Source organism: Sus scrofa, chromosome 6, assembly GCF_000003025.6.
Source record: "Sus scrofa isolate TJ Tabasco breed Duroc chromosome 6, Sscrofa11.1, whole genome shotgun sequence".
Lineage (NCBI taxonomy): Eukaryota > Metazoa > Chordata > Mammalia > Artiodactyla > Suidae > Sus > Sus scrofa.
In genome coordinates, this window is record NC_010448.4 from 72,421,567 (window position 1) to 72,439,942 (window position 18,376).

The 18,376-nt window shown below is 46.6% G+C and overlaps 1 protein-coding gene across 12 annotated transcripts in view; it reads left to right on the forward strand.

Moving 5' to 3' along the window:
- VPS13D (vacuolar protein sorting 13 homolog D) overlaps positions 1 to 18,376 on the forward strand; it is a 257,392-nt gene that overhangs the window by 164,702 nt on the left and 74,314 nt on the right. For all 12 annotated transcript variants that reach the window (XR_002344909.1, XR_002344910.1, XR_002344907.1 and 9 more), the window contains one exon: positions 1,062 to 1,229. Coding sequence is in view for 7 of the 12 variants with exons in the window: in XM_021095374.1 (XP_020951033.1) it covers positions 1,062 to 1,229 (168 nt within the window). In the remaining 5 variants the exon portion in view is untranslated. The remainder of the gene's footprint in view (positions 1 to 1,061; positions 1,230 to 18,376) is intronic.

The following is an 18,376-nucleotide window of genomic DNA, read 5'->3' on the forward strand; positions in this document are numbered from 1 at the left end:
TTTGTCATAGTCGTTGGGCAATCTGGTCCCTAAGACAATACTGCCGAGTTCAACTCTGATGGCTGTGATACGGGTCGGGTCACAGCCCGTGAAGCCCACGCACGTCGTGAAGATCCCCAACCCGTACGTTTGATTTGTGAGACATCAGTCTTGTTTCTCACAGCTAGTCTCGGGGGCTGCCATTGGATTGGTCACAACTCCCAAGGGTTAAGTCGATGCTTTAATGAGAACCCAAAGCCTGGGAACTCTGTTTACCAGGCACCGGCCTACGTTCAACCACCACACCCGTGTTCTTGGAGCCAATGAGATCCAGCCAGAGAGTTGAACTTAAAATTTTTTTTTATCAGGTTAGGCATTTTCCATTTTGTTATGCATCATCCAGACGACAAAGACCAAGATGCAAAGCCAGGGCATACTCTTCAGTGAATAGACAGGTCAAGATCATACCAAATGTATTGGCTGTCCGAGTTAAATATATCCTATTCTTGTTCCTTCTCTCCCCCCTCCCTCCCATCTCCCTCTTTTCTGTCTTTGCTTTCTCCCCTGACTCCCCTCATCGGTGGTATGAGGAGGGTGAGATCGTGGGCACGTGGATACCACCGGGGCCTGGAGGTGCATGGAGAGTGGGGTCCACTGGGTGTGTCCGAACCCCCCTGCTAAGGCGCCGTGCTTCACAGACTCAGGGCCCCTGCTTTTCCTTTAAAAACCTTCCCTGCTGCTGGTTGATCCCCTACTTGCAGGATGATGGAAAGTGCGACATATACACTAGTAAATATTTGTGAAGACTCTTCCCTGCTCCCTAGCTTTTCTTCTTCAGGATGGCTTTGAAGAAGACTAATGAGGCTATTGAAAGTCATCTCCAGGATATGTGTATTGGCAGAGGGTTAGGGTGGCGCTCATGGAAGGGCAGGAGCTCACAGTTGATAAGAGTTAAAAGGTCATTGTTGGTGGGGGTGGGGTGGAGGGCAAGACAGATTTCTAACACTTTCACCTGGGACGCTTGATGTGCAGGTATAAACAGGTGCCGGTTTTCTTCTTCTCTCCTTGCTCCATTCTGACAGGAACTCCTCAGCCAGGCAGCTCGGATCCTGGGATCGGTGGACTTCCTTGGCAACCCCATGGGGCTCTTGAATGACGTTTCCGAAGGGGTTACGGGACTGATAAAGTACGGAAATGTTGGTGGCCTTATCAGAAATGTTACACACGGAGTATCAAACTCTGCTGCCAAGGTAAGGACATAGAGGTGAAAGGCCACTGAGATTCGCCTCAAGAGACCTCTCCGTCGCTGGGAGACCCCTTCCAATTAATAGGTTGTGGGGAGTTACGTCCGTGGCTTGTGCCTCGTGGCTCACATGCCGTGCCTTTCCCTCCCCTCCAGTAATCTGGCACCGGGTCCATCAAGGGCGCCTCTGAAAGATCGCTCCTTCCTTCTCCCTGTTACCGCCGCCTTTGTCCAGGGCCTGGTTCTCATCCCTGGGCCACTGTCGTAGCCTCCTGCCCGGTGGACTTCATTGCAGCTTTCACAATGCCACCAGAATGAACTCACGTTTTAAAATATAGAATTAGATCATGCCATTCTCCTGCCTGCAATCCACAGCTTCCAGATAAAGTCCAAACTGAAATAGAGCCTTCTAGAGTGAAGCAGCCCTTTATGTCATCTGAGTTCAGCGGTGGAAGGACAGTGGGGTCCTGTGTCTCACTGTTTAGTTGGCTTTTTTGTTTGTTGGCCTCCTGTTTGGTGGACATTTTGTTATTCCATTTTAGGGCCACACCTGCAGCACATGGAGGTTCCCAGGCTAGGGGTCTATTCAGAGCTATAGCCGCCTGTCTACACCACAGCAACACCAGATCCGAGCTGCGTCTGCAACCTACACCGCAGCTCACGACAATGCCAGATCCTTATCCCACTGAGCGAGGCCAGGGATTGAACCTGCGTCCTCATGGATACTAGTCGGGTTTGTTACTGCTGAGCCACAAGGGGAACTCCTGTTATTCCCCAATGTAATTTTTGGCAGGAGCTGATCTTATGTCTGAAGCTGAAGGTGAGGGTCGTCGAAGGGGGGAGTTGCTACTTGACAACATATAAAATGCATCCAAAGACTCTGTCTTCCTCCCCTTCCTGTCAGCCTGCAAAGTTTTCTTCTTGAGATTGACCTTTTCGTAAATAAAGCGGGATCGGAAGAGCATCTGTGCTCCCGCTTGCTCACATCAGAGCGTTTGTTGCGGTGAAATCGTAGGTGCGCTTGTGCCGTCACCACCAGGATGTAAAAGGGATGTTTATGCTGGCACCTAGGAATTTATCCTGAAGAGCAGATACGAAAGTGGACCTGAACAGCAGCATTTCTGCACAGCATGGCGTTCTCGGTAATGATGCGTGAAAATTGACAATTTATTCCTATTTTCCAAAGTAGAAATGAGATGACGGTGCTTTCGTCAGAACAGTTGATTCAGTACAGACATGCCTCCTTTTATCACGCTCACAGACACTGCGTTATCTTACACATTGAAGGTTTGTGGCAGCCCTGCATGTCAAGCAAGTCTGTCGGTGCTGTTTTTCCAACAGCATTTGCTCACTTCATGCCTCTGTGTCACACTTTGGTAATCCTTGAAATATTTCAGGCTTTTTCATTATGATTATATTTGTCATGGTGACATGTGATCAGTGATCTTTGATGTTATAATGCAAAAAAGATAATGACTCACTGAAGCCTCAGATGATGGTTCACATTTTTTAGCAACAAGGTTTTTTATTTTTAATTTTATTTATTTTTTATTTTTTATTGTTTTGCTTTTTAGGGCCACACCCGTGGCCTGTGTAAGTTCAGATCCAAGCTGCATCTGTGACTTACACTGCAGCTCATGGCAACACCGGATCCTTAACCCACTGAGCGAGGCCAGGGATCGAACCTTCATCCTCATGGATACTGGTCAGGTTTGTCACCACTGAGCCATAACGGGAACTCCTAGCAATAAGGTTTTTAAATTAAGGTGTATATGTTATTTTTTTGAACATAGTGCTGTTGTGCACTTAAGCAACTGCAGTGTAGTGTAAACATAACTTTATGTCCACTGGGAAACGAAACACTTCGTGTGACTCCCTTTGTTGCAGTATTCACTTTATTGTGGTCTAGAATGGAAACCACAGCCTCTCCTGTACTGGACTTACAATGGATGGGACCAAAGATACTGTTTGGCTTGTGAATAGGCAGCACTCTTACTTTTAGAGAAAGGGCGGAAGATAGGCAAGAGGCTTTTTCTTTCTTTTCTTCTTTTTGTCTTTTTTTGCCATTCCTTGGGCCGCTCCTGCGGCATATGGAGGTTCCCAGGCTAGGGGTCCAATCGGAGCTGTAGCCACCAGCCTACGCCAGAGCCACAGCAACGCGGGATCCGAGCCGCGTCTGCAACCTACACCACAGCTCATGGCAACGCCGGATCGTTAACCCACTGAGCAAGGGCAGGGACCGAACCCGCAACCTCATGGTTCCTAGTTGGATTCGTTAACCACTGTGCCACGACGGGAACTCCAAGAGGCTTTTTCTAAATCACAGTGTGGATGGTGAGATTCCAGGTCACCGTCTGCATGAGTGTGCTTATTTCACGCCTTGAATCATTTCTTCTGCTGCCCTTGGACCTTTACCCCTGATGCCAAGTAAAACATCACAGTACAGATGGCACAGATCCCTCAGTGTTCTTCTAGTTCTTAAGCTTGATATAAACAGATGAGCTGAAACTATTTAGTTGTAAACACCCATCGCTTATGTCAGGTACGTCACTAGAGTTCAGTAAAAAAAATTTAGCTGTAAGTTCCCAGCTTAAAGATTTTATTTAATTTTATTAAATTCTAATTAACACCAGGACAGACTCTTTGGTTTTGTAACTCCTCTCGCCCTTGGGCTTTGTTTTAGTTTGAAAAATGAAAGCACTTAGATTTATTGAGAGGCCTTCTGAAACCTGGAATATGCATTGACTTTATAGCATACTGTGAGAACAAAATGAGGTATGACATTTTGAAACATGTGGACCAAACAAGAGAAATAGGTTTTCACTTTGACTCTTCTATTTGCATCCGTGTAAAATGTTCAGACTTTAGCCACCAGGAAACCACGAACGCCCTTGAATGGAAGCCGGTGTATTATAATCCCCGCAGGAGGTATGTGTCCGGCTTGAGGAGTGGCACATTCAAGCTCCCTCTGGGCCAGTCTGGCTGTTAGAACCCTGGAGGTAGCCTTGCAGTGAGAGCAAGGACACGGGGCCTTGCCTGTGACCTCTCCACAGGTGGGACCTTGGGTGGGTTTCTCCAGAGTTCCCCTGCAGTACCCTGGTGGGAAGGGTTGGCCCTTTCTTCATCCTCCCTCATTCGTGGAAGTCTCCTTCATCTCCTGGTTCTTCTCTTTCCCTTGGAAAGCTGTTTCTGGGCATGAAAGTATAACTTTAGCCGAAAGAAAGGGCAGAATGCTCCTCCTCTCCCTCCCACCCCCCAATCTGGATGAAGGCCCGGGTGACAGGGATTGTAGGTTTTGCTGGGTATCTTGCTTTTGGTTGTTGTTGGATTTGCATAAGGCTGCTGTTTTCTAGGACCTGAAGCCTCGTGGGTGGGAACCCTGATCCCCCTGTGGCTGTTGTTCTTCTTCATGTATTTCTCTTGCCTTTAGTAAGCTAATTAGTATTGGTGTCACAGACTGCCACTCAGAGGAATTTCTGTGTAATTTATTTTGATACCAAGAACCCTGGATGTGTTATAACAATTATATATCTGTCATGAGAAAGCAAAGAAACTGAAAATTACCACCTTAAATGGAAATGGTGGTACCAAACGCCAGGTCTATCAACTATATACCCATTTGGGTCATCTGTGATTCTGCATGTATGTATTTTGGCTAAAGGTCTCCATTTTCTTGTAGCTTTGTGGGTTGAAACCAGACCTTTAATGTTGCTTTGGGGGCATGTTTTGCTTTTCTCTGCACACAAGAAGAGTTTAAGGAAGTACAGATGACCACAATAATCAGCTGTCGGCCTGTGGGAAGTACTCCTTTAAAGAGGGCCCGAATTGGTTAAAGAAGGGGGCCAGACGATATAGAACTGTACCTCACCGAGCCCCAGCCAGCCAGCCCCCCTTGGCTGCAAAGACCAAAGGGCTTTGACAGAGTGGAGAAGCTCCATAGACCTTTTGAAAGTTAATTATAAATACTGTGTATGTGTGTACTTTCCTGGAGCAAGGATCTAGTTTTTGTTGGATTATCAGAGAGGTTCATGCTTCTGAAAGAGCCCAAGTCATTGTTTTAGGCACGGGTTTGAGCACTGTGGGCACTTGGGGCTGGTAGTCAAATACCTGGGTTCTAACCCCATTCCCACCTTTAAATAAGCTTTTGTATTTTGATCTTGAGGGATTTGGTTTTGTTTGTTTGTTAAAAAAAACCTGTGGAGGGTGATGGTAATTTCCTTTGTCCCGCTGATCTGAAGAGCAAAAGAGATGACGATATGAAAACCCAGTGTAAAATTACAAGGGAATTCACTCATAAGAAAGTAAGACTTGGAGTTCCAGTTGTGGCTCAGTGGAAACAAGTCTGACCAGCATCCATGAGGACACAGGTTCAATCCCTGGCCTTGCTCAGTGGGTTAAGGATCTGGTGTTGCTGTGAGCTCCGGTGTAGGTCGAAGACATGGTTCGGGTCCCACGTTGCTGTGGCTGTGGTATAAGCCAATGGCTACAGCTCCAATTTGAGCCCTAGCCTGGGAACCTCCATATGCTGCAGGTGTAGCCCTAAAAAGACAGGAAAAAAAAAAAATGAAGGCTGAGATTTTTAATTTCAGGTCTGTCATATCCACTTCTGAAATTTCTCATTACATTTTTAACTGTTATTTAATTTATTTATTATTAGCATCAAGGAACTGCAAGTAGTAGGTAATCTATGCCCTTTGTTCCCTTTTTTCTTTCATCTTAGCCTTTCCTTCTGACCTGCACCCCCACCCCCAAGAAATCAGCTTATGATTCCAGATCTAAGGTGATATGATTTAGGGATTAGCTCTCAAGCTGTGAGCATCTGTCCCATGACCCCTTTGCTTGGATCTTGGGAAAAAGACTAAGACTTTGAGTAGAAGCTCAAACATTTGTTCCTATTCCTAAGGCCGTGGCAAGATGCTTGCTCCAAGAATCTTTTCTGGGATTGTGATTTATTTAAGAAACACATAGCATTTCAAATTCCCAGACTGTGTCAGGGGAACAGGTTTCTCTCTGCAGCATGAGTTGGAAAAAAGCATACCTTTCCCTAGTTGGGTGTTATTTGAATATCCACAAGATCCTCTAACCTCTTTGAAAGTCGGAGAATTGAGGAGATAGATGCCCACTGAACAAATTCCCTCTCATATATACGCTGTCATTTCCCTTCCATCTCTGATTATTGTTTGATTATTTTCATATTTACAGGAAAATTACATAGTTATTCTTAAACTAGGAAAATAAGTTCTTTTCAAACTTAGAAAATCTCAGAAGTTAACAGTGGAACAAATGATTCCATTCCCTTTCCTGCCCCTGTGGAAACTCAGTGTTTTCTCTGTACAGCTGTCATCTGGTCTTCCTGAGGGAAGAAAGCCAACAGTGTACTTGGTTTCTTCCAGCAAAGGAGAGGAGCACTTGTGATCCTCGCTAATGGAACCTTTGCTCTGTTCTGTCCTACTTCCCACCCCCTCTGTGTCTTTATCAGGCACTATAGGATGCTTTTGACCTCGGGTACTTTCTTGATCCCAGATATGTTTCGACTGTAAGCTTATGAATGCAGACATTTTAATAATTCTCCGTGTTTTCTCATCAGAGTCCGTTGTTGTTCATGGCATTAGAATCCATGGTTCATTATTTGGTAAATGTTCATTTTACTGATAAACTTTTGCAGTTGTATGACAGGCTTATTTCTTCCTCTTTGGCTTTCGAGCATTTATTTCTACCAAGCCCAGGTGTCCGAGCTCAAATTCTGTAGATTTAAATTTTTGTCAAGAATATAAAAAATTTCTATCAGTTTTAGTTTTACTTATTTATTTAGTTTTATTCTGTGTAGTTTTAGCCCTTGTTTCCTTCGTGCAAATACGTTTTATTTATGTGTGTAAGGCTTTCTTCTAGGCACTGTGGAGAACGTGAAAAACTAATTCCTGCTAACTTCCCATCAGAAGCCTATTATTTGACATCCCTTTGTTAGCTTTGCTGTCGCATCATCTGTGTCACAAGGCAGAAAGCAGGCCCTCGGGCAGTGGGACTGGTTGGGTCCTTCTTGGGTTGGCCATCACCATTAGCAGCTCCTTTATAGACAGTAAGGACTTTGGTGATTGCAAACATGGTTTTTCACTCATGTGGTAGCACTTGATCATAGAATAACCGGGTCAGTAGATGGGACAGGCAGTATTAGTCCCCAGTACGTAAATGAAGGAACCGAGGCCCAGAGAGGCAAGGTGACTTCCCTAGGGTCGGCCAGGTAACTGCGGAGCCAGGACCTGATCTTCTGCACTAATGTCTCAATTTTCATTTTCAGTTACGCTTTGAGATATTGCCAACTGCTTGATTTGTTCTAGACATGCCTCTGTGTATGTTAAAAAAAACCAAACCAAACAAAACAATGAGAGAAACAAAAAACCAACAAAAAGCCCTGCTTCCACTCAGAATCAATTTCGATAGCTTTTAGGGAAACATCTGAAGATAAAAACAAGCAATTTAAGTGCGGAAGAGCGAGAGGGGAATTGAGACTGACTGGATAATTCAATGGAAAACCTAACTGGCACTTGAGATAATATTATGTCTTTGATCTCTGTTTGGACGACTGTGTGTGGAGGAGCCACTTCTCTTCTAAGAGAACCTTTTGCTGGCCCTTTGTGCCCAGGAAACCAGGTCTGAGACATAGCAGTGATCCAGTAGAAACTGACTTTGTGTCCCTGTAGCCAGAGCTTCTCAGCCAGCCCCTGCCACTGGCCAGCCCCCTGTCATATATATTGTGACCTGGTTGAGGGCCAAGGGGTCCATCTGCCTTTTGTTTAAGATAAACAACATTCGTTTGTATTTGTTTTGTAGGTAGTATATCTATCAGGCTCAAATGAGACTAGGCCACTGTTTATTCAAGGCAAAAGTTTTACCTTTGCACAAAAGAATGTACCGAGTACCTGCCTGCACGGCATCTGAAGGGGAGAAGGCAATTTATGACTTGTATCTGTTTTTGTCATTATGTATGACTGCTTCATTTTATAGTTGAGCTGATTATCCCGGTAATAGCTTTTCCATGTACCTATAAGCAAGTAAGAAGCGAATGCCTTCGTATAAGCATTGGGGTTTTAGTGTATTTAAGTTGGCACAAAACTTTAGGTTAAATGAAATTCATTTCAGACAGTGATCTATCCCTTAGAGAATGTAGAGTTTTCTGTTTTCCAGAAGACTTTGATCCGAAATAAGTCACCCAGGGGATTTCTTTTCCAGCCAAGAGGAGGTGCCTTCAAGTTGTTGTATGTAGAGAAATGACTCAAATTCTTGGCAACAGAGTTTTTGTTTTATTTTCCTCTGATAACCTTGAATACTAAAATGATTCCCTCCGTCTGAGCTCTTTTTGGTTAGAGGCAAATTTTAGATGCTGCATGACCCAGCAGTGACCTACCCTAACTTGGTCAAACCTCAAGTATCTGTGGGAATTGGACGTGTGCTGGGCGCAGGCGGGGTCTGGGGCAGGGAGTGGAGTGGAGGCATGAGAACCCCATGAGTGAGCAGAATTCCCAGGCGCCCCCACCTGCCCTGCCAAGCAGCCGTGAAGGGGCCTGGTGAGTGGGGCGGAGCTGTCCTCTCCTTCTACCCTCATCGGGCAGCTCGGTAGCCAGAAGTAGCAGGAACAGCACCACCAATGAAGCTCTAATTGTGAATCAGAAAGGCTGGAAAAGTTTAAAATTTGTCTTCATTTCCTAGTAGTAGTTCAATTAAGAATCCATTCTTTAGTGACCTTCTTAGACTGAGCATCTCATGTTTCAGAGGAATTCACTCTATCTTTCAAAACTGCCGTCCACACTGGTGGAAAAGTATGTTCAGTTGCTAAATCAAAAAGACAGGAAATATTTGTGTCCCCTGAAGAGCAGTGGTTTTCTGCCCCAGGATAAACATGGTGAGTCAAAGAATAACAAGTTCAAGCTTTGCTTAGGTTGACCAGTTACCCCAGAGATGTGGTGGTTCATCCCCTTTCTGCATTTCAGTGTTATTCACATCAGTGTCTGGCTTTTCTTGAACTACTGGGACAAACGTAAGGTGAGAGAAACCATAACCCATTTTTATAAACCCATGACATTAGAGGTCAAGTGCTAATTCTTGGCTGTAAAAGCCCTCTTTCTGCCCTGTAATTGTTAGGTCTCTCTCCACTTTTGAATAAACGCTAAATCAAAGTGTTTTCTTAGGAGAAAAAGGGGGTTCGGTGAAACCTGAACATATATTGGGTAGCTCTTGAATGTCGGGCCAGGAAGAGCTAGGAGCTTACAAGTGCCAGCTCATTTCATTTTCACATACCCACCATGAGGAGGGAAGCATTGTCTCCATTTTACAGACGAGGAAAAGGAGGCCAGAGTGGTCACTTACCTTGATTAAAGTTTAATACAGAAATGTGACTGATTTCCGATTAGAGTTTAATAATGAGTGCATGTTGGAGCCTGAAGTTTTAGGAAGAAGTGATTTGGGAGAGTCTGCCTGGGAATTTCTCCTCCACATAATAATACAGCTTCTCAGGTATAATCTTCTACCAAACCCAAACCATTGTAGACACTAAAACATAGGTGATGTGAAACAACAGCATTTTAAAGTAAAGCTCAAACAGTTTTCCATTCATTCCCAGCTTTTTTCCCCCCTCTGTGCTATCTCAGGATTTTCCAACTGTAATTTCTAGGCTTTCTTAATTAATATTTGTTGTTGTTGTTATTGTTTTGGGTTGTGGTGGTGGTTGTTTTGCTTTTTAGGGCCATACCTGCAGCATATGGAAGTTCCCAGGCTAGGGGTCAAATCAGAGTTGCAGCTGCTAGCCACAGCCACAGCCACTCAGGAACCGAGCCACATCTGTGACCAACACCGCAGTTCATGGTAATGCTGGATCTTTAACCCACTGAGCGAGGCCAGGGATTGAATCTGAATCCTCATGGACGCTAGTCTGCTTTATAACCTGCTGAGCCACAGCGAAAACTTCCTGTATTGATCTTTACTATCTGGGAATCCCTAATTTCACATTAAAAAAAGATTGAAATGGGAAAAAGGATTGAAAGAGTTTTCCTTACCAAACAGAAAATGACTCAAAGGCATTCGAGGAAGCTGGCTGTACTTTCTCATATACCTGATGTGCTAAGCCCAAGATATATTCAGATTTAAATAATTTGATTTGCATAGTCAGACCTTTCCTCCTGCTTTGCCCAGAGAACAGACCAGAGCTTCGGGGTGTGCATTCGCATGGCCAACTTCCTCCAAATGTACATCTTAAACTGTAATTTCCTTAAGCCATTTCCTGAACTTCACTGCTTTAAGGATTTCTAAGCAACTAGGAAGTCATTTAAAAATCCTAAGCTTTCAGCGTAGAGTTTGTGAAAAGTAGGGAGACTTGAGCTTTCCCACTATCAATTGATGGCTGAAAATAAACTCATTCTCTCCTGTAGCCCTTTTCTTTCCTGGCTCACTCCCCACCCCCCAGCTCTGTAGTACAGCCTGTCCAATTTAGGGGAGGTATTTGTGTCTCAGTTCTGCTGCCACACTGGTGTTTCCATGCTCAGGGATGCCATTGGTACAGCTCGGAAGCTGGATGGAGAATGCTGGGGACAGTGTGTTGCTGCTGAGAGTTGCAGGGTTAGTTCTGTTGTGCCGACCTGGTGTTTGCTTCCTGGAGGAAAGGAGACGTAATATTAACTTCATAGAGTTTAATTATTCCTTATTAGGACAGTCCTAATATTGCTTTATATTTGTCTTGAATTTTAGTAGTTGCTGAAGCTTTTCTGTACCTCTGATCCTTTCTGTAAGCCTGAAAGCAGGCAGCTGATGCTTTTGTGACCACCACCACCACCTCCCCATGAAGAAACTGAAGCCCAGTGGAAGGAAGTCACTGGCCCAGGATGGCCAAACGGAAAGTGGTGGTACTTTAGGCTTCCTCCTTGGACTCCGACTTCCAGGACCTTACTGGACAGGACCTCTTCAGTCTTACCAGATACTGTGGAAACCCGCATCTCCACGTCAGTCTTGGTTTTCTGTCGTTGGTACTGTGTGAGCCGTCCAGCATGCCTCCCCTGTGGAGTGGGTATCAGAGAGCACGGGTGGAGGAAAAGATTGCTTTCCTGCAGAGGCTTACTGACTCATCCATCATCCAGGGTGCTGTTTGTGTGAAATATTTGCTGGCTGACAAACACAAAGCGTGATGCTATCAGTTCTTGGAGCAGAGTGTTTGGTAGAGTGGAGGTGGTAGGGAGAAACGTTTAAGCTTATACACCAGGCATTAAGTAATTTCTGCAGGAGGGGATTGGAAGTAGGAGAGACCACAGAAGAAAAAAGGAAGATTGCTCCAGAGGGGTGAGAGCCTGGCTTTGCCCTGGCCTCCCGCAGCCAGACGAGGCCGTGTCCAGGCCTGCCCTCAAGGGGGCCCAGCAGGCCTTGAAGCAGCCACCTGGAGGCTCAGCTGGTCAGCCAGTCGTGGCAGCGGCCACCGCACTTGGGTCAGACCGGCAAATGGGGGTGACGGCCTCTCATTTCTTTTCTACTGAACACCAGCGGGGAAGCCCTCCTGTGCCATGTGTAAGAACAAAGGAAAGGTCCCAGTTGGGCACACGAGGAGGGCGGAGATAAGCCTCAAAACTAGGAGCAAACTGAGGGGAAAGTGGCCGACAGCTGCTGCCGGGCCGTTTTCCGCTTCCCCAGCGGGGCTGGTCCACGCCTCACCTCCGCGCTCTGCTCCTGACTTGACCTTCTTTCGAGGCTCTTCTCCCACCTCCGGCCAGATGGCTGAGTCTGTCAGGTCCAGTCCCCGGGCCCCGTGAGGGTCTCCTCACTCTGAATTCCCTGGCACTCTGTGCTTCTGTTAAGGCCGCGGCCGTAGTTTTCCTTGGAAACTAGTTCCCATCAGGTGCTCGTTCCTGTGGCAAACACTTAGGAAGGTAGGACTTAGAAAAAAATGTTTTTGAGGGAAGTAGAACCGGTAAAGCAAAAAAGAAGTGCATAGGCATAATAGAGAGAGAATAAGTAGTGCAGCCGGGGTCTGTGCATGGTGTTTGCAGTTTCCTGAGATAAGTGCTGTGGGGGCCAAGGGGACAGAACATTCTATTCTGCTCAGGGAGGAGAGTGGCTTGAAAGGAAATGTTTGATGCAGTTATCTGTGTATTCTTTTGCATCCTGGAGTAGACCTAAAGCTCCTGGAAGGCAAAGACCAGATCTGTCGTCAGGCGTTGCCACCGACCCCTGTAACCAGCCGTGTTTGTTGCAAGAGATTTGATGTGATCCCAGCGGTGCCCGTGTGGGTTCTCCTTTATCCCGCGCAGCATGTTCACCTGGTGCACATTCAACAAGTAGTTATTAAATAAGTGAGATAATGGCTGGATTTTTAAATTATCTACTTTATGGTTTTATACAGAATCAACAGAAACTTTGAAAAAGTTTATTTGTGACTTTCCTCCCAGATAGATTTGTGCGCTGCCTGAGATGCACAGTCATGCTCTGCATGCACAGTGCAGAGAGGGGAAGGCTCCCGACTTTCAGGATCCTCTCCCTTCGCTGCCCACCCCTCAGGTCTCAGACACTGACCTGGATGGAGCGAGGCCAGGCGTACGTTATGGGATCAGGGCCAGGCTCCTCAAAATAGTAGGAGGCCTTGGGAAACTGTTAGAGGGGAAAGAAGGGAAACCCCAGTCCCTCTTAAGGTAATGAATTAAAATAAGATTTATGGGAAATATCTGTTTGCTTTATTAGAAGAAGATGTTGAAGTAAACATTTCCTGCAAGCTATTGAATTTGTATCGCAACATGTTAGTTTGGAAGCAGTGACTTCAGAGTTTTCCCTGAAATGAAAATTAAGGAGATCCTACTTCCAAAAATGACCCATTGTTTCAGCTTTGCTGTCTTTGTCATGTTTTAAAGCAAGATATTTTGGCCAGCTGGATTATTTTCTCTTTATTGGTAACTTGGAAATTGGCAAGGATGATGCCAAAGTTAGTTATAAAAGAAGAGCTACGGAGTTCCCATCATGGCCCAGTGGAAACGAATCTGACTAGCATCTATGAGGACGAAGGTTCAATCCCTGGCCCCACTCTGGGTTAAGGATTCGGTGTTGCCGTGAGCTGTGGTAGAGGTCACAGACACAACTTTGATTCCCGCCTGCCTTGCTGTAGCTGTGGCGTAGGCCTTTAGCTATAGCTCTGATTAGACTCCTAGCCTGGGAACCTCCACATGCCTCAGGTGTGGCCCTAAAAAGACAAAAATAAATCCATACATAAATAAATAAGCTACTAATAGCTCCTTGTAGTTTTGTAGAAATGTAACCTTTGTGGCACACACTCTACGGCAGTTTGATCTTCCCGAACAGGTACAGTGAGGAGTACGAGTATTATCACTGCCCCTTGGCAGAAGAAACTGAGTTACCACAAAGGTAACTGACTCCTGGAGGGTCAGCAGTTCAGGACTCAGGGCTCCTTTACAGCCCCAGGTTCTTTCCCATAGACCCACTGCCGCTCTAGAAAGCACTCTTTCCCCCTCAGGAATTAAAGCACTTGCACATCTGTGATGGGAAATTCAGCCATACGAGTTGAATGGTTTTGCCAAAATTGTATGGTCAGTGTTGTCACCAGTGGTGGCCAGAGGTCAGAAGTCTAAGCTGCTGCTTTTCCTGCTGGGCTCAAGCTCCTTCTCTGATGTGGGCCGACAGCCCTGGAAAAGCCTTACTTCCGAGAGAGGGCCTTGCTTTCCTGGCACCCATGCTAAGTTGTGGGAGTCGCTGGTCCTAAAAATCTCGAACGAACATGCAAATCCTAGTCCCAGGATCCCTGAGGAACAAAGCCAAAGGGGCAAAGCCAGAGGGATTTTATCAGCCTGCTTCTGGGGATGTGCCTACCTGTTTGTGTCCAGTAGCATCAGCAAGGGAGGTTTCCTCGCTTGCTGCAGTACTTGCTTAGAAATCAATTGGCAGGACAAACTGAGGGTCCTGAATGAATCAGTTATAAGCAGAAAAATTCTTAGGATTAAACACAGCGAAGAATTTGCCCCTTATTTCTCTTCACAAGTTAAAACACAACAGCAAACAATGTCTAACCTCGGTTTTATTTGCTTTTAATTGTGCTCTATGCTGAGAAGCCTCGTTTGAATAATGTTTCACGTGGTAACTTAACCCTCTAACCTCTCCCTTTCCATCCAAGCGCACCTTGTATTCTCCTAAGAGAGGTCCCGAGCCTAAATCTCTTCTCACTCTTTCAGAATAAACTTTCCCAGGTTTGGACTCTGAACTGAGATACTCTTGTAGAGACTCTTAGAACCCAGATCTGGGGAAGAGTGGGAAGATGAGCTTTTCACCCTCTCAGATTACAGACGGAGAAACGAGATCCCGTGGGGTTCGCACAGCTGACTGGTGCAGGGCCGGCTCTAAAACTCCGGCCTTCTCGCTTCAGATCTGATGCCATCTTTGAGAAGGGTCGGCAGCCAGCCGTGGCTACCTACTCCCTGTCCCTTCGGAAACAAGGGAGAGAAAAATCAGTGGGGCTGTGGTGTGTGCAGGACCTCAGAATTCTTTATCTTGATTGTATCTGTCATACGTCTGTGAACAGGGGACGAAGTCAGAGTCGCCTTGGTACTTTGAGCCCCAAGCACCATGTGCCTGGTGAGGAGAAAGCCCTCCAGGGCCTGCTGAGCTGAACCAGTCTGTTTTGGGCAAAGGTCAACCCACCTGAATGGGGGGGAGTGTCGCTCCTTTGAAACACCTCACCTGTCCTTCACCCTGTCACATCCAACCAGTCAACCCCTGTGAGACAGCACCTTGGCTGAAAACAAAACAAGACCCACCCTCCCCCCCTTCCCCACAGGACAACCAAACAGGAAGTCCCTCCGTAATTAGATGTAGTAGGTGAGGTGAGATGGAGATAAATCTTTGATGGACACACAGTCTTTGGTTAAAGCCAAAATCAGCGTAACTCTCCTGGTTAACATTTTCAAAGTTTCTGCATGTGTTTATATGCTCATCTGCATGTTGCTAATTACGGTTGTTGTCATTGGGTTTCCTCTAAAGTTCTGGGTGCGTTAAGAGAGAGAAGAGAAAAGAAAAGGGAAAAACAGGACCTTCCTGTACTGGGTGCACCTAACCAAGGGAAGGAAGGGCTATTTGCCATCCCCTCGGGGGGCCCCGCGGATGCCAGGCTCCATGGCCCCCTGGCCAGCCCGCCCAGAAGAACTTGATTTTTAGAACACTTGGGTTTGAACTTGTGCCTCTGCTGAATCCTCCTTCAGACAGTGGCTTGCACGCTGACCAGGGTGAGTGACCAAGTTTGCCGGGATAGGCCAGCCAGCCTGGGGGTGCGGGCTGGCACCGGCCTCACTGGAGTGGGTGCCTGCAGTCTTTGCCTGGTGCCTTTTTACTTTAACCGGGAGCGCTTCAACACGACGGCTGACCAAATGGAGCCTGAGTCCTGACCCTTCGCCAGGCCAGATGAAATCCCTGTCCTTCTGTCTCAGACTCTTCATTTGGGTCCAAACCCTCAGCCACACAGTGGAGCCCCTCCACTTAGTTGTCGGAGGAGCAAGATTGCAAAGAGTTAACACTTTTGCTTTTTCGGAAAGTTATCTGTGAAGAGTATTAGTTGTTTAATAAAGCGTGCCTGCCCTCCCGGTGAACCCGCCAGTCACTCTGCAGCTGGGGTCATTCCAAGTTCACGCGGTGGACTTTTGACTGCCTTCTGTGTCTGTGAAAACAGTCGGCAGCTCCTGCGGGGATCATTCATTCAGGCCTGTAACACAAAACTATTGCCAATGGGCACCTGCTGGGGCGGCTTCCCAGGAGGCCTGGGCGGGAGGATACCAGCTCTTCAGGCGTCTGCGGAGATAAGAGCAGCAGGGGATCCGCTGGGAGCTTCAAATCGGGCTGCACTTAGGCCCCTCGGCCTGGCCCGCTGGCTGGCGTCAGGATGTATGAGGGAGCCCTGGTCCGATAGGATGTGAGCTAATTAAAGGCGGAGGGGAGAGGAGAGTGCGAGCAGGAGGAGGGAAAGGAGGGTAGGCGCACATTCCCCAAGTTTCCAGTACATTCTTTAATTCCTCCCTTTTATCCCTCAAAGGAGAAGAAAACAAATGGAAAGAGTCTAAACATGTGGTTATTTCTAATCTTAAATCGTCTTTCATTCTGCCTGATACTATATTGTTTTTAGCTACGTAGAATTACAAAGACCGTCAGAGGTATTTGCCACATTTTCCCCGGAGACACACTGCTCCCGAGACACCTGGCTGGGGAGACCCGCTGGCTGGGTCGACTGCTTGAATTTTGCTCCCCCTCCCGATCCATCTGAGCAATAAGTACCTACCGTGGCCTGGCCTAGGTTTTCCCCCTTTCCTCGGCAAATCCACTTGCCAGCTGTGGGGGGTGCTGCTGGGAGGATTAGGGAAATTAACACACAGTAAATGCTCTCGTTAAGCGCTGGTCGGTGCGTTGGTGCGACGATGCGACAGTGTGGTTTGGAATGTCAGCCAACACCGTCTGGATGTTGTGAAGTTCTAGCTTAATTCACGTCATAGCCCCACTCGTGTCAGGAACAAAAAGGTTACCTGAATATTTACCTGCTCTTTTGTTGACTTAGCCTGAATACCTTCTCTTTCGTAACAAGCAGTAAAGTAACTTATTTATAGACCTAGGGTACTTTTACATCTGTGGTATTTTCTTAATCTGCCTGGTAACGAAACATTTCTTAAAAGCAGTTTTGTTCACACACAAAGCCAAGCCTTTATTATATCACTTCTGATACATTTCACATAAGCGTGACTTTGTGCAAAGAAACACAGATTAATCCTGTACAACATGGTAACAATCCGAGGAAATTCCAATCAAGAGCCAGCAACCTGTTTCCTTCATTCTGGACTGTTGGTGTATCTGGCTTTGTCTGCGTTCTGATAAACAGTGACCACAATGTTAATTTTGTATTTCCTTGCCTTTTGTCTCACATAATCTGTTCTCAAAGCTGACCAGGAGGCTTGTTCACTGTCATGCGATCTGTGAAAGAGCATCCAGTAATGAGCTTGGCCGTGTGGAAGGAGTCCATGTGTTATGTAAAAGTATTTCAAACATGAACTACATGGATCTTGATTCCTCGGTGTTGCTGTATGGAAAACATGGCAGAGACGCTATACTGATGGCACAGTTGAGGGGAGCTTTAAATTTAAATTAACATTGACTGACTGCTTCAGTGGGTCCCAGGTACTGTTCTGAATCTTCACAAATGGACTTATTTAGTCCTCACGAGGTGCTGGTCCCATTTTAGACACGAGGACACCAAGGCTTGGAGGAATTAACTTGCCCAAGGCTACGCAGAGAGCCGGGCTAGGATCGAGGTTCTCTGACTCAGAGCCTGTGCTCCTGGCCCCGCCCAGTGCCACAGTTGCACCCTGGACGAGGCTGTAATGTCATATTTGCAGGAATTAGCCATGTCAAGCTGCACTCTCAAGGGGGTGCCAAGAATTTGAGCCACCGGTTAAAATCCTTCCGGTAGTAACCCTCTGCTGTATGATGAGCTCTTTTGTAGATGCTGCACCGTCCAAGCCAAAGCCTGTGGCCAAGAACAAGGAAATGCTCCAACCCTGTCCGAGACACTTAGTGAAGGCATTGTAACCTCGTTCTGGCTCCACACCCACAGCTGACTAAACCTAGACTTAGGTGCAAAAAGCATAACCTCAGATTAACAAATCTGTCATTTATCGAGCTGACACAATAGGTTCACAACTGTCTATGAACAACTAAAAACCCCAGGCTCTCAGTGTGAGGCACGGGGAAGACAAACAGGAATAAAACAAAGGTCCCCACGCCCCACACAGGTCACAGTCCAGCGTGGGAGAGGGTCCCATAAAGAAACGTGTGCGTGAGGTGTTCCTGTTGTGGCGCAGCGGAAACGAATCTGACAAGGATCCAGGAGCATGCAGGTTCGATGCCTGGCCTCACCCAGTGGGTCAAGGATCCGGCGTTGCCATGAGCTGTGGTGTAGGTCGCAGACACAGCTCGGGTCCCATGTTGCTATGGCTGTGGTGTAGGCCGGCAGCTACTGCTCTGAGTCGACCCCTAGTCTGGGAACTTCCATATGCTGCAGGTGCAGCCCTAAAAAGACAAGAAAAAGAAAAAAATTAATGTGTACATGGAAGTGCCAGGTTCCAGGACAGAGGTCAGTGGGGCTGGCAA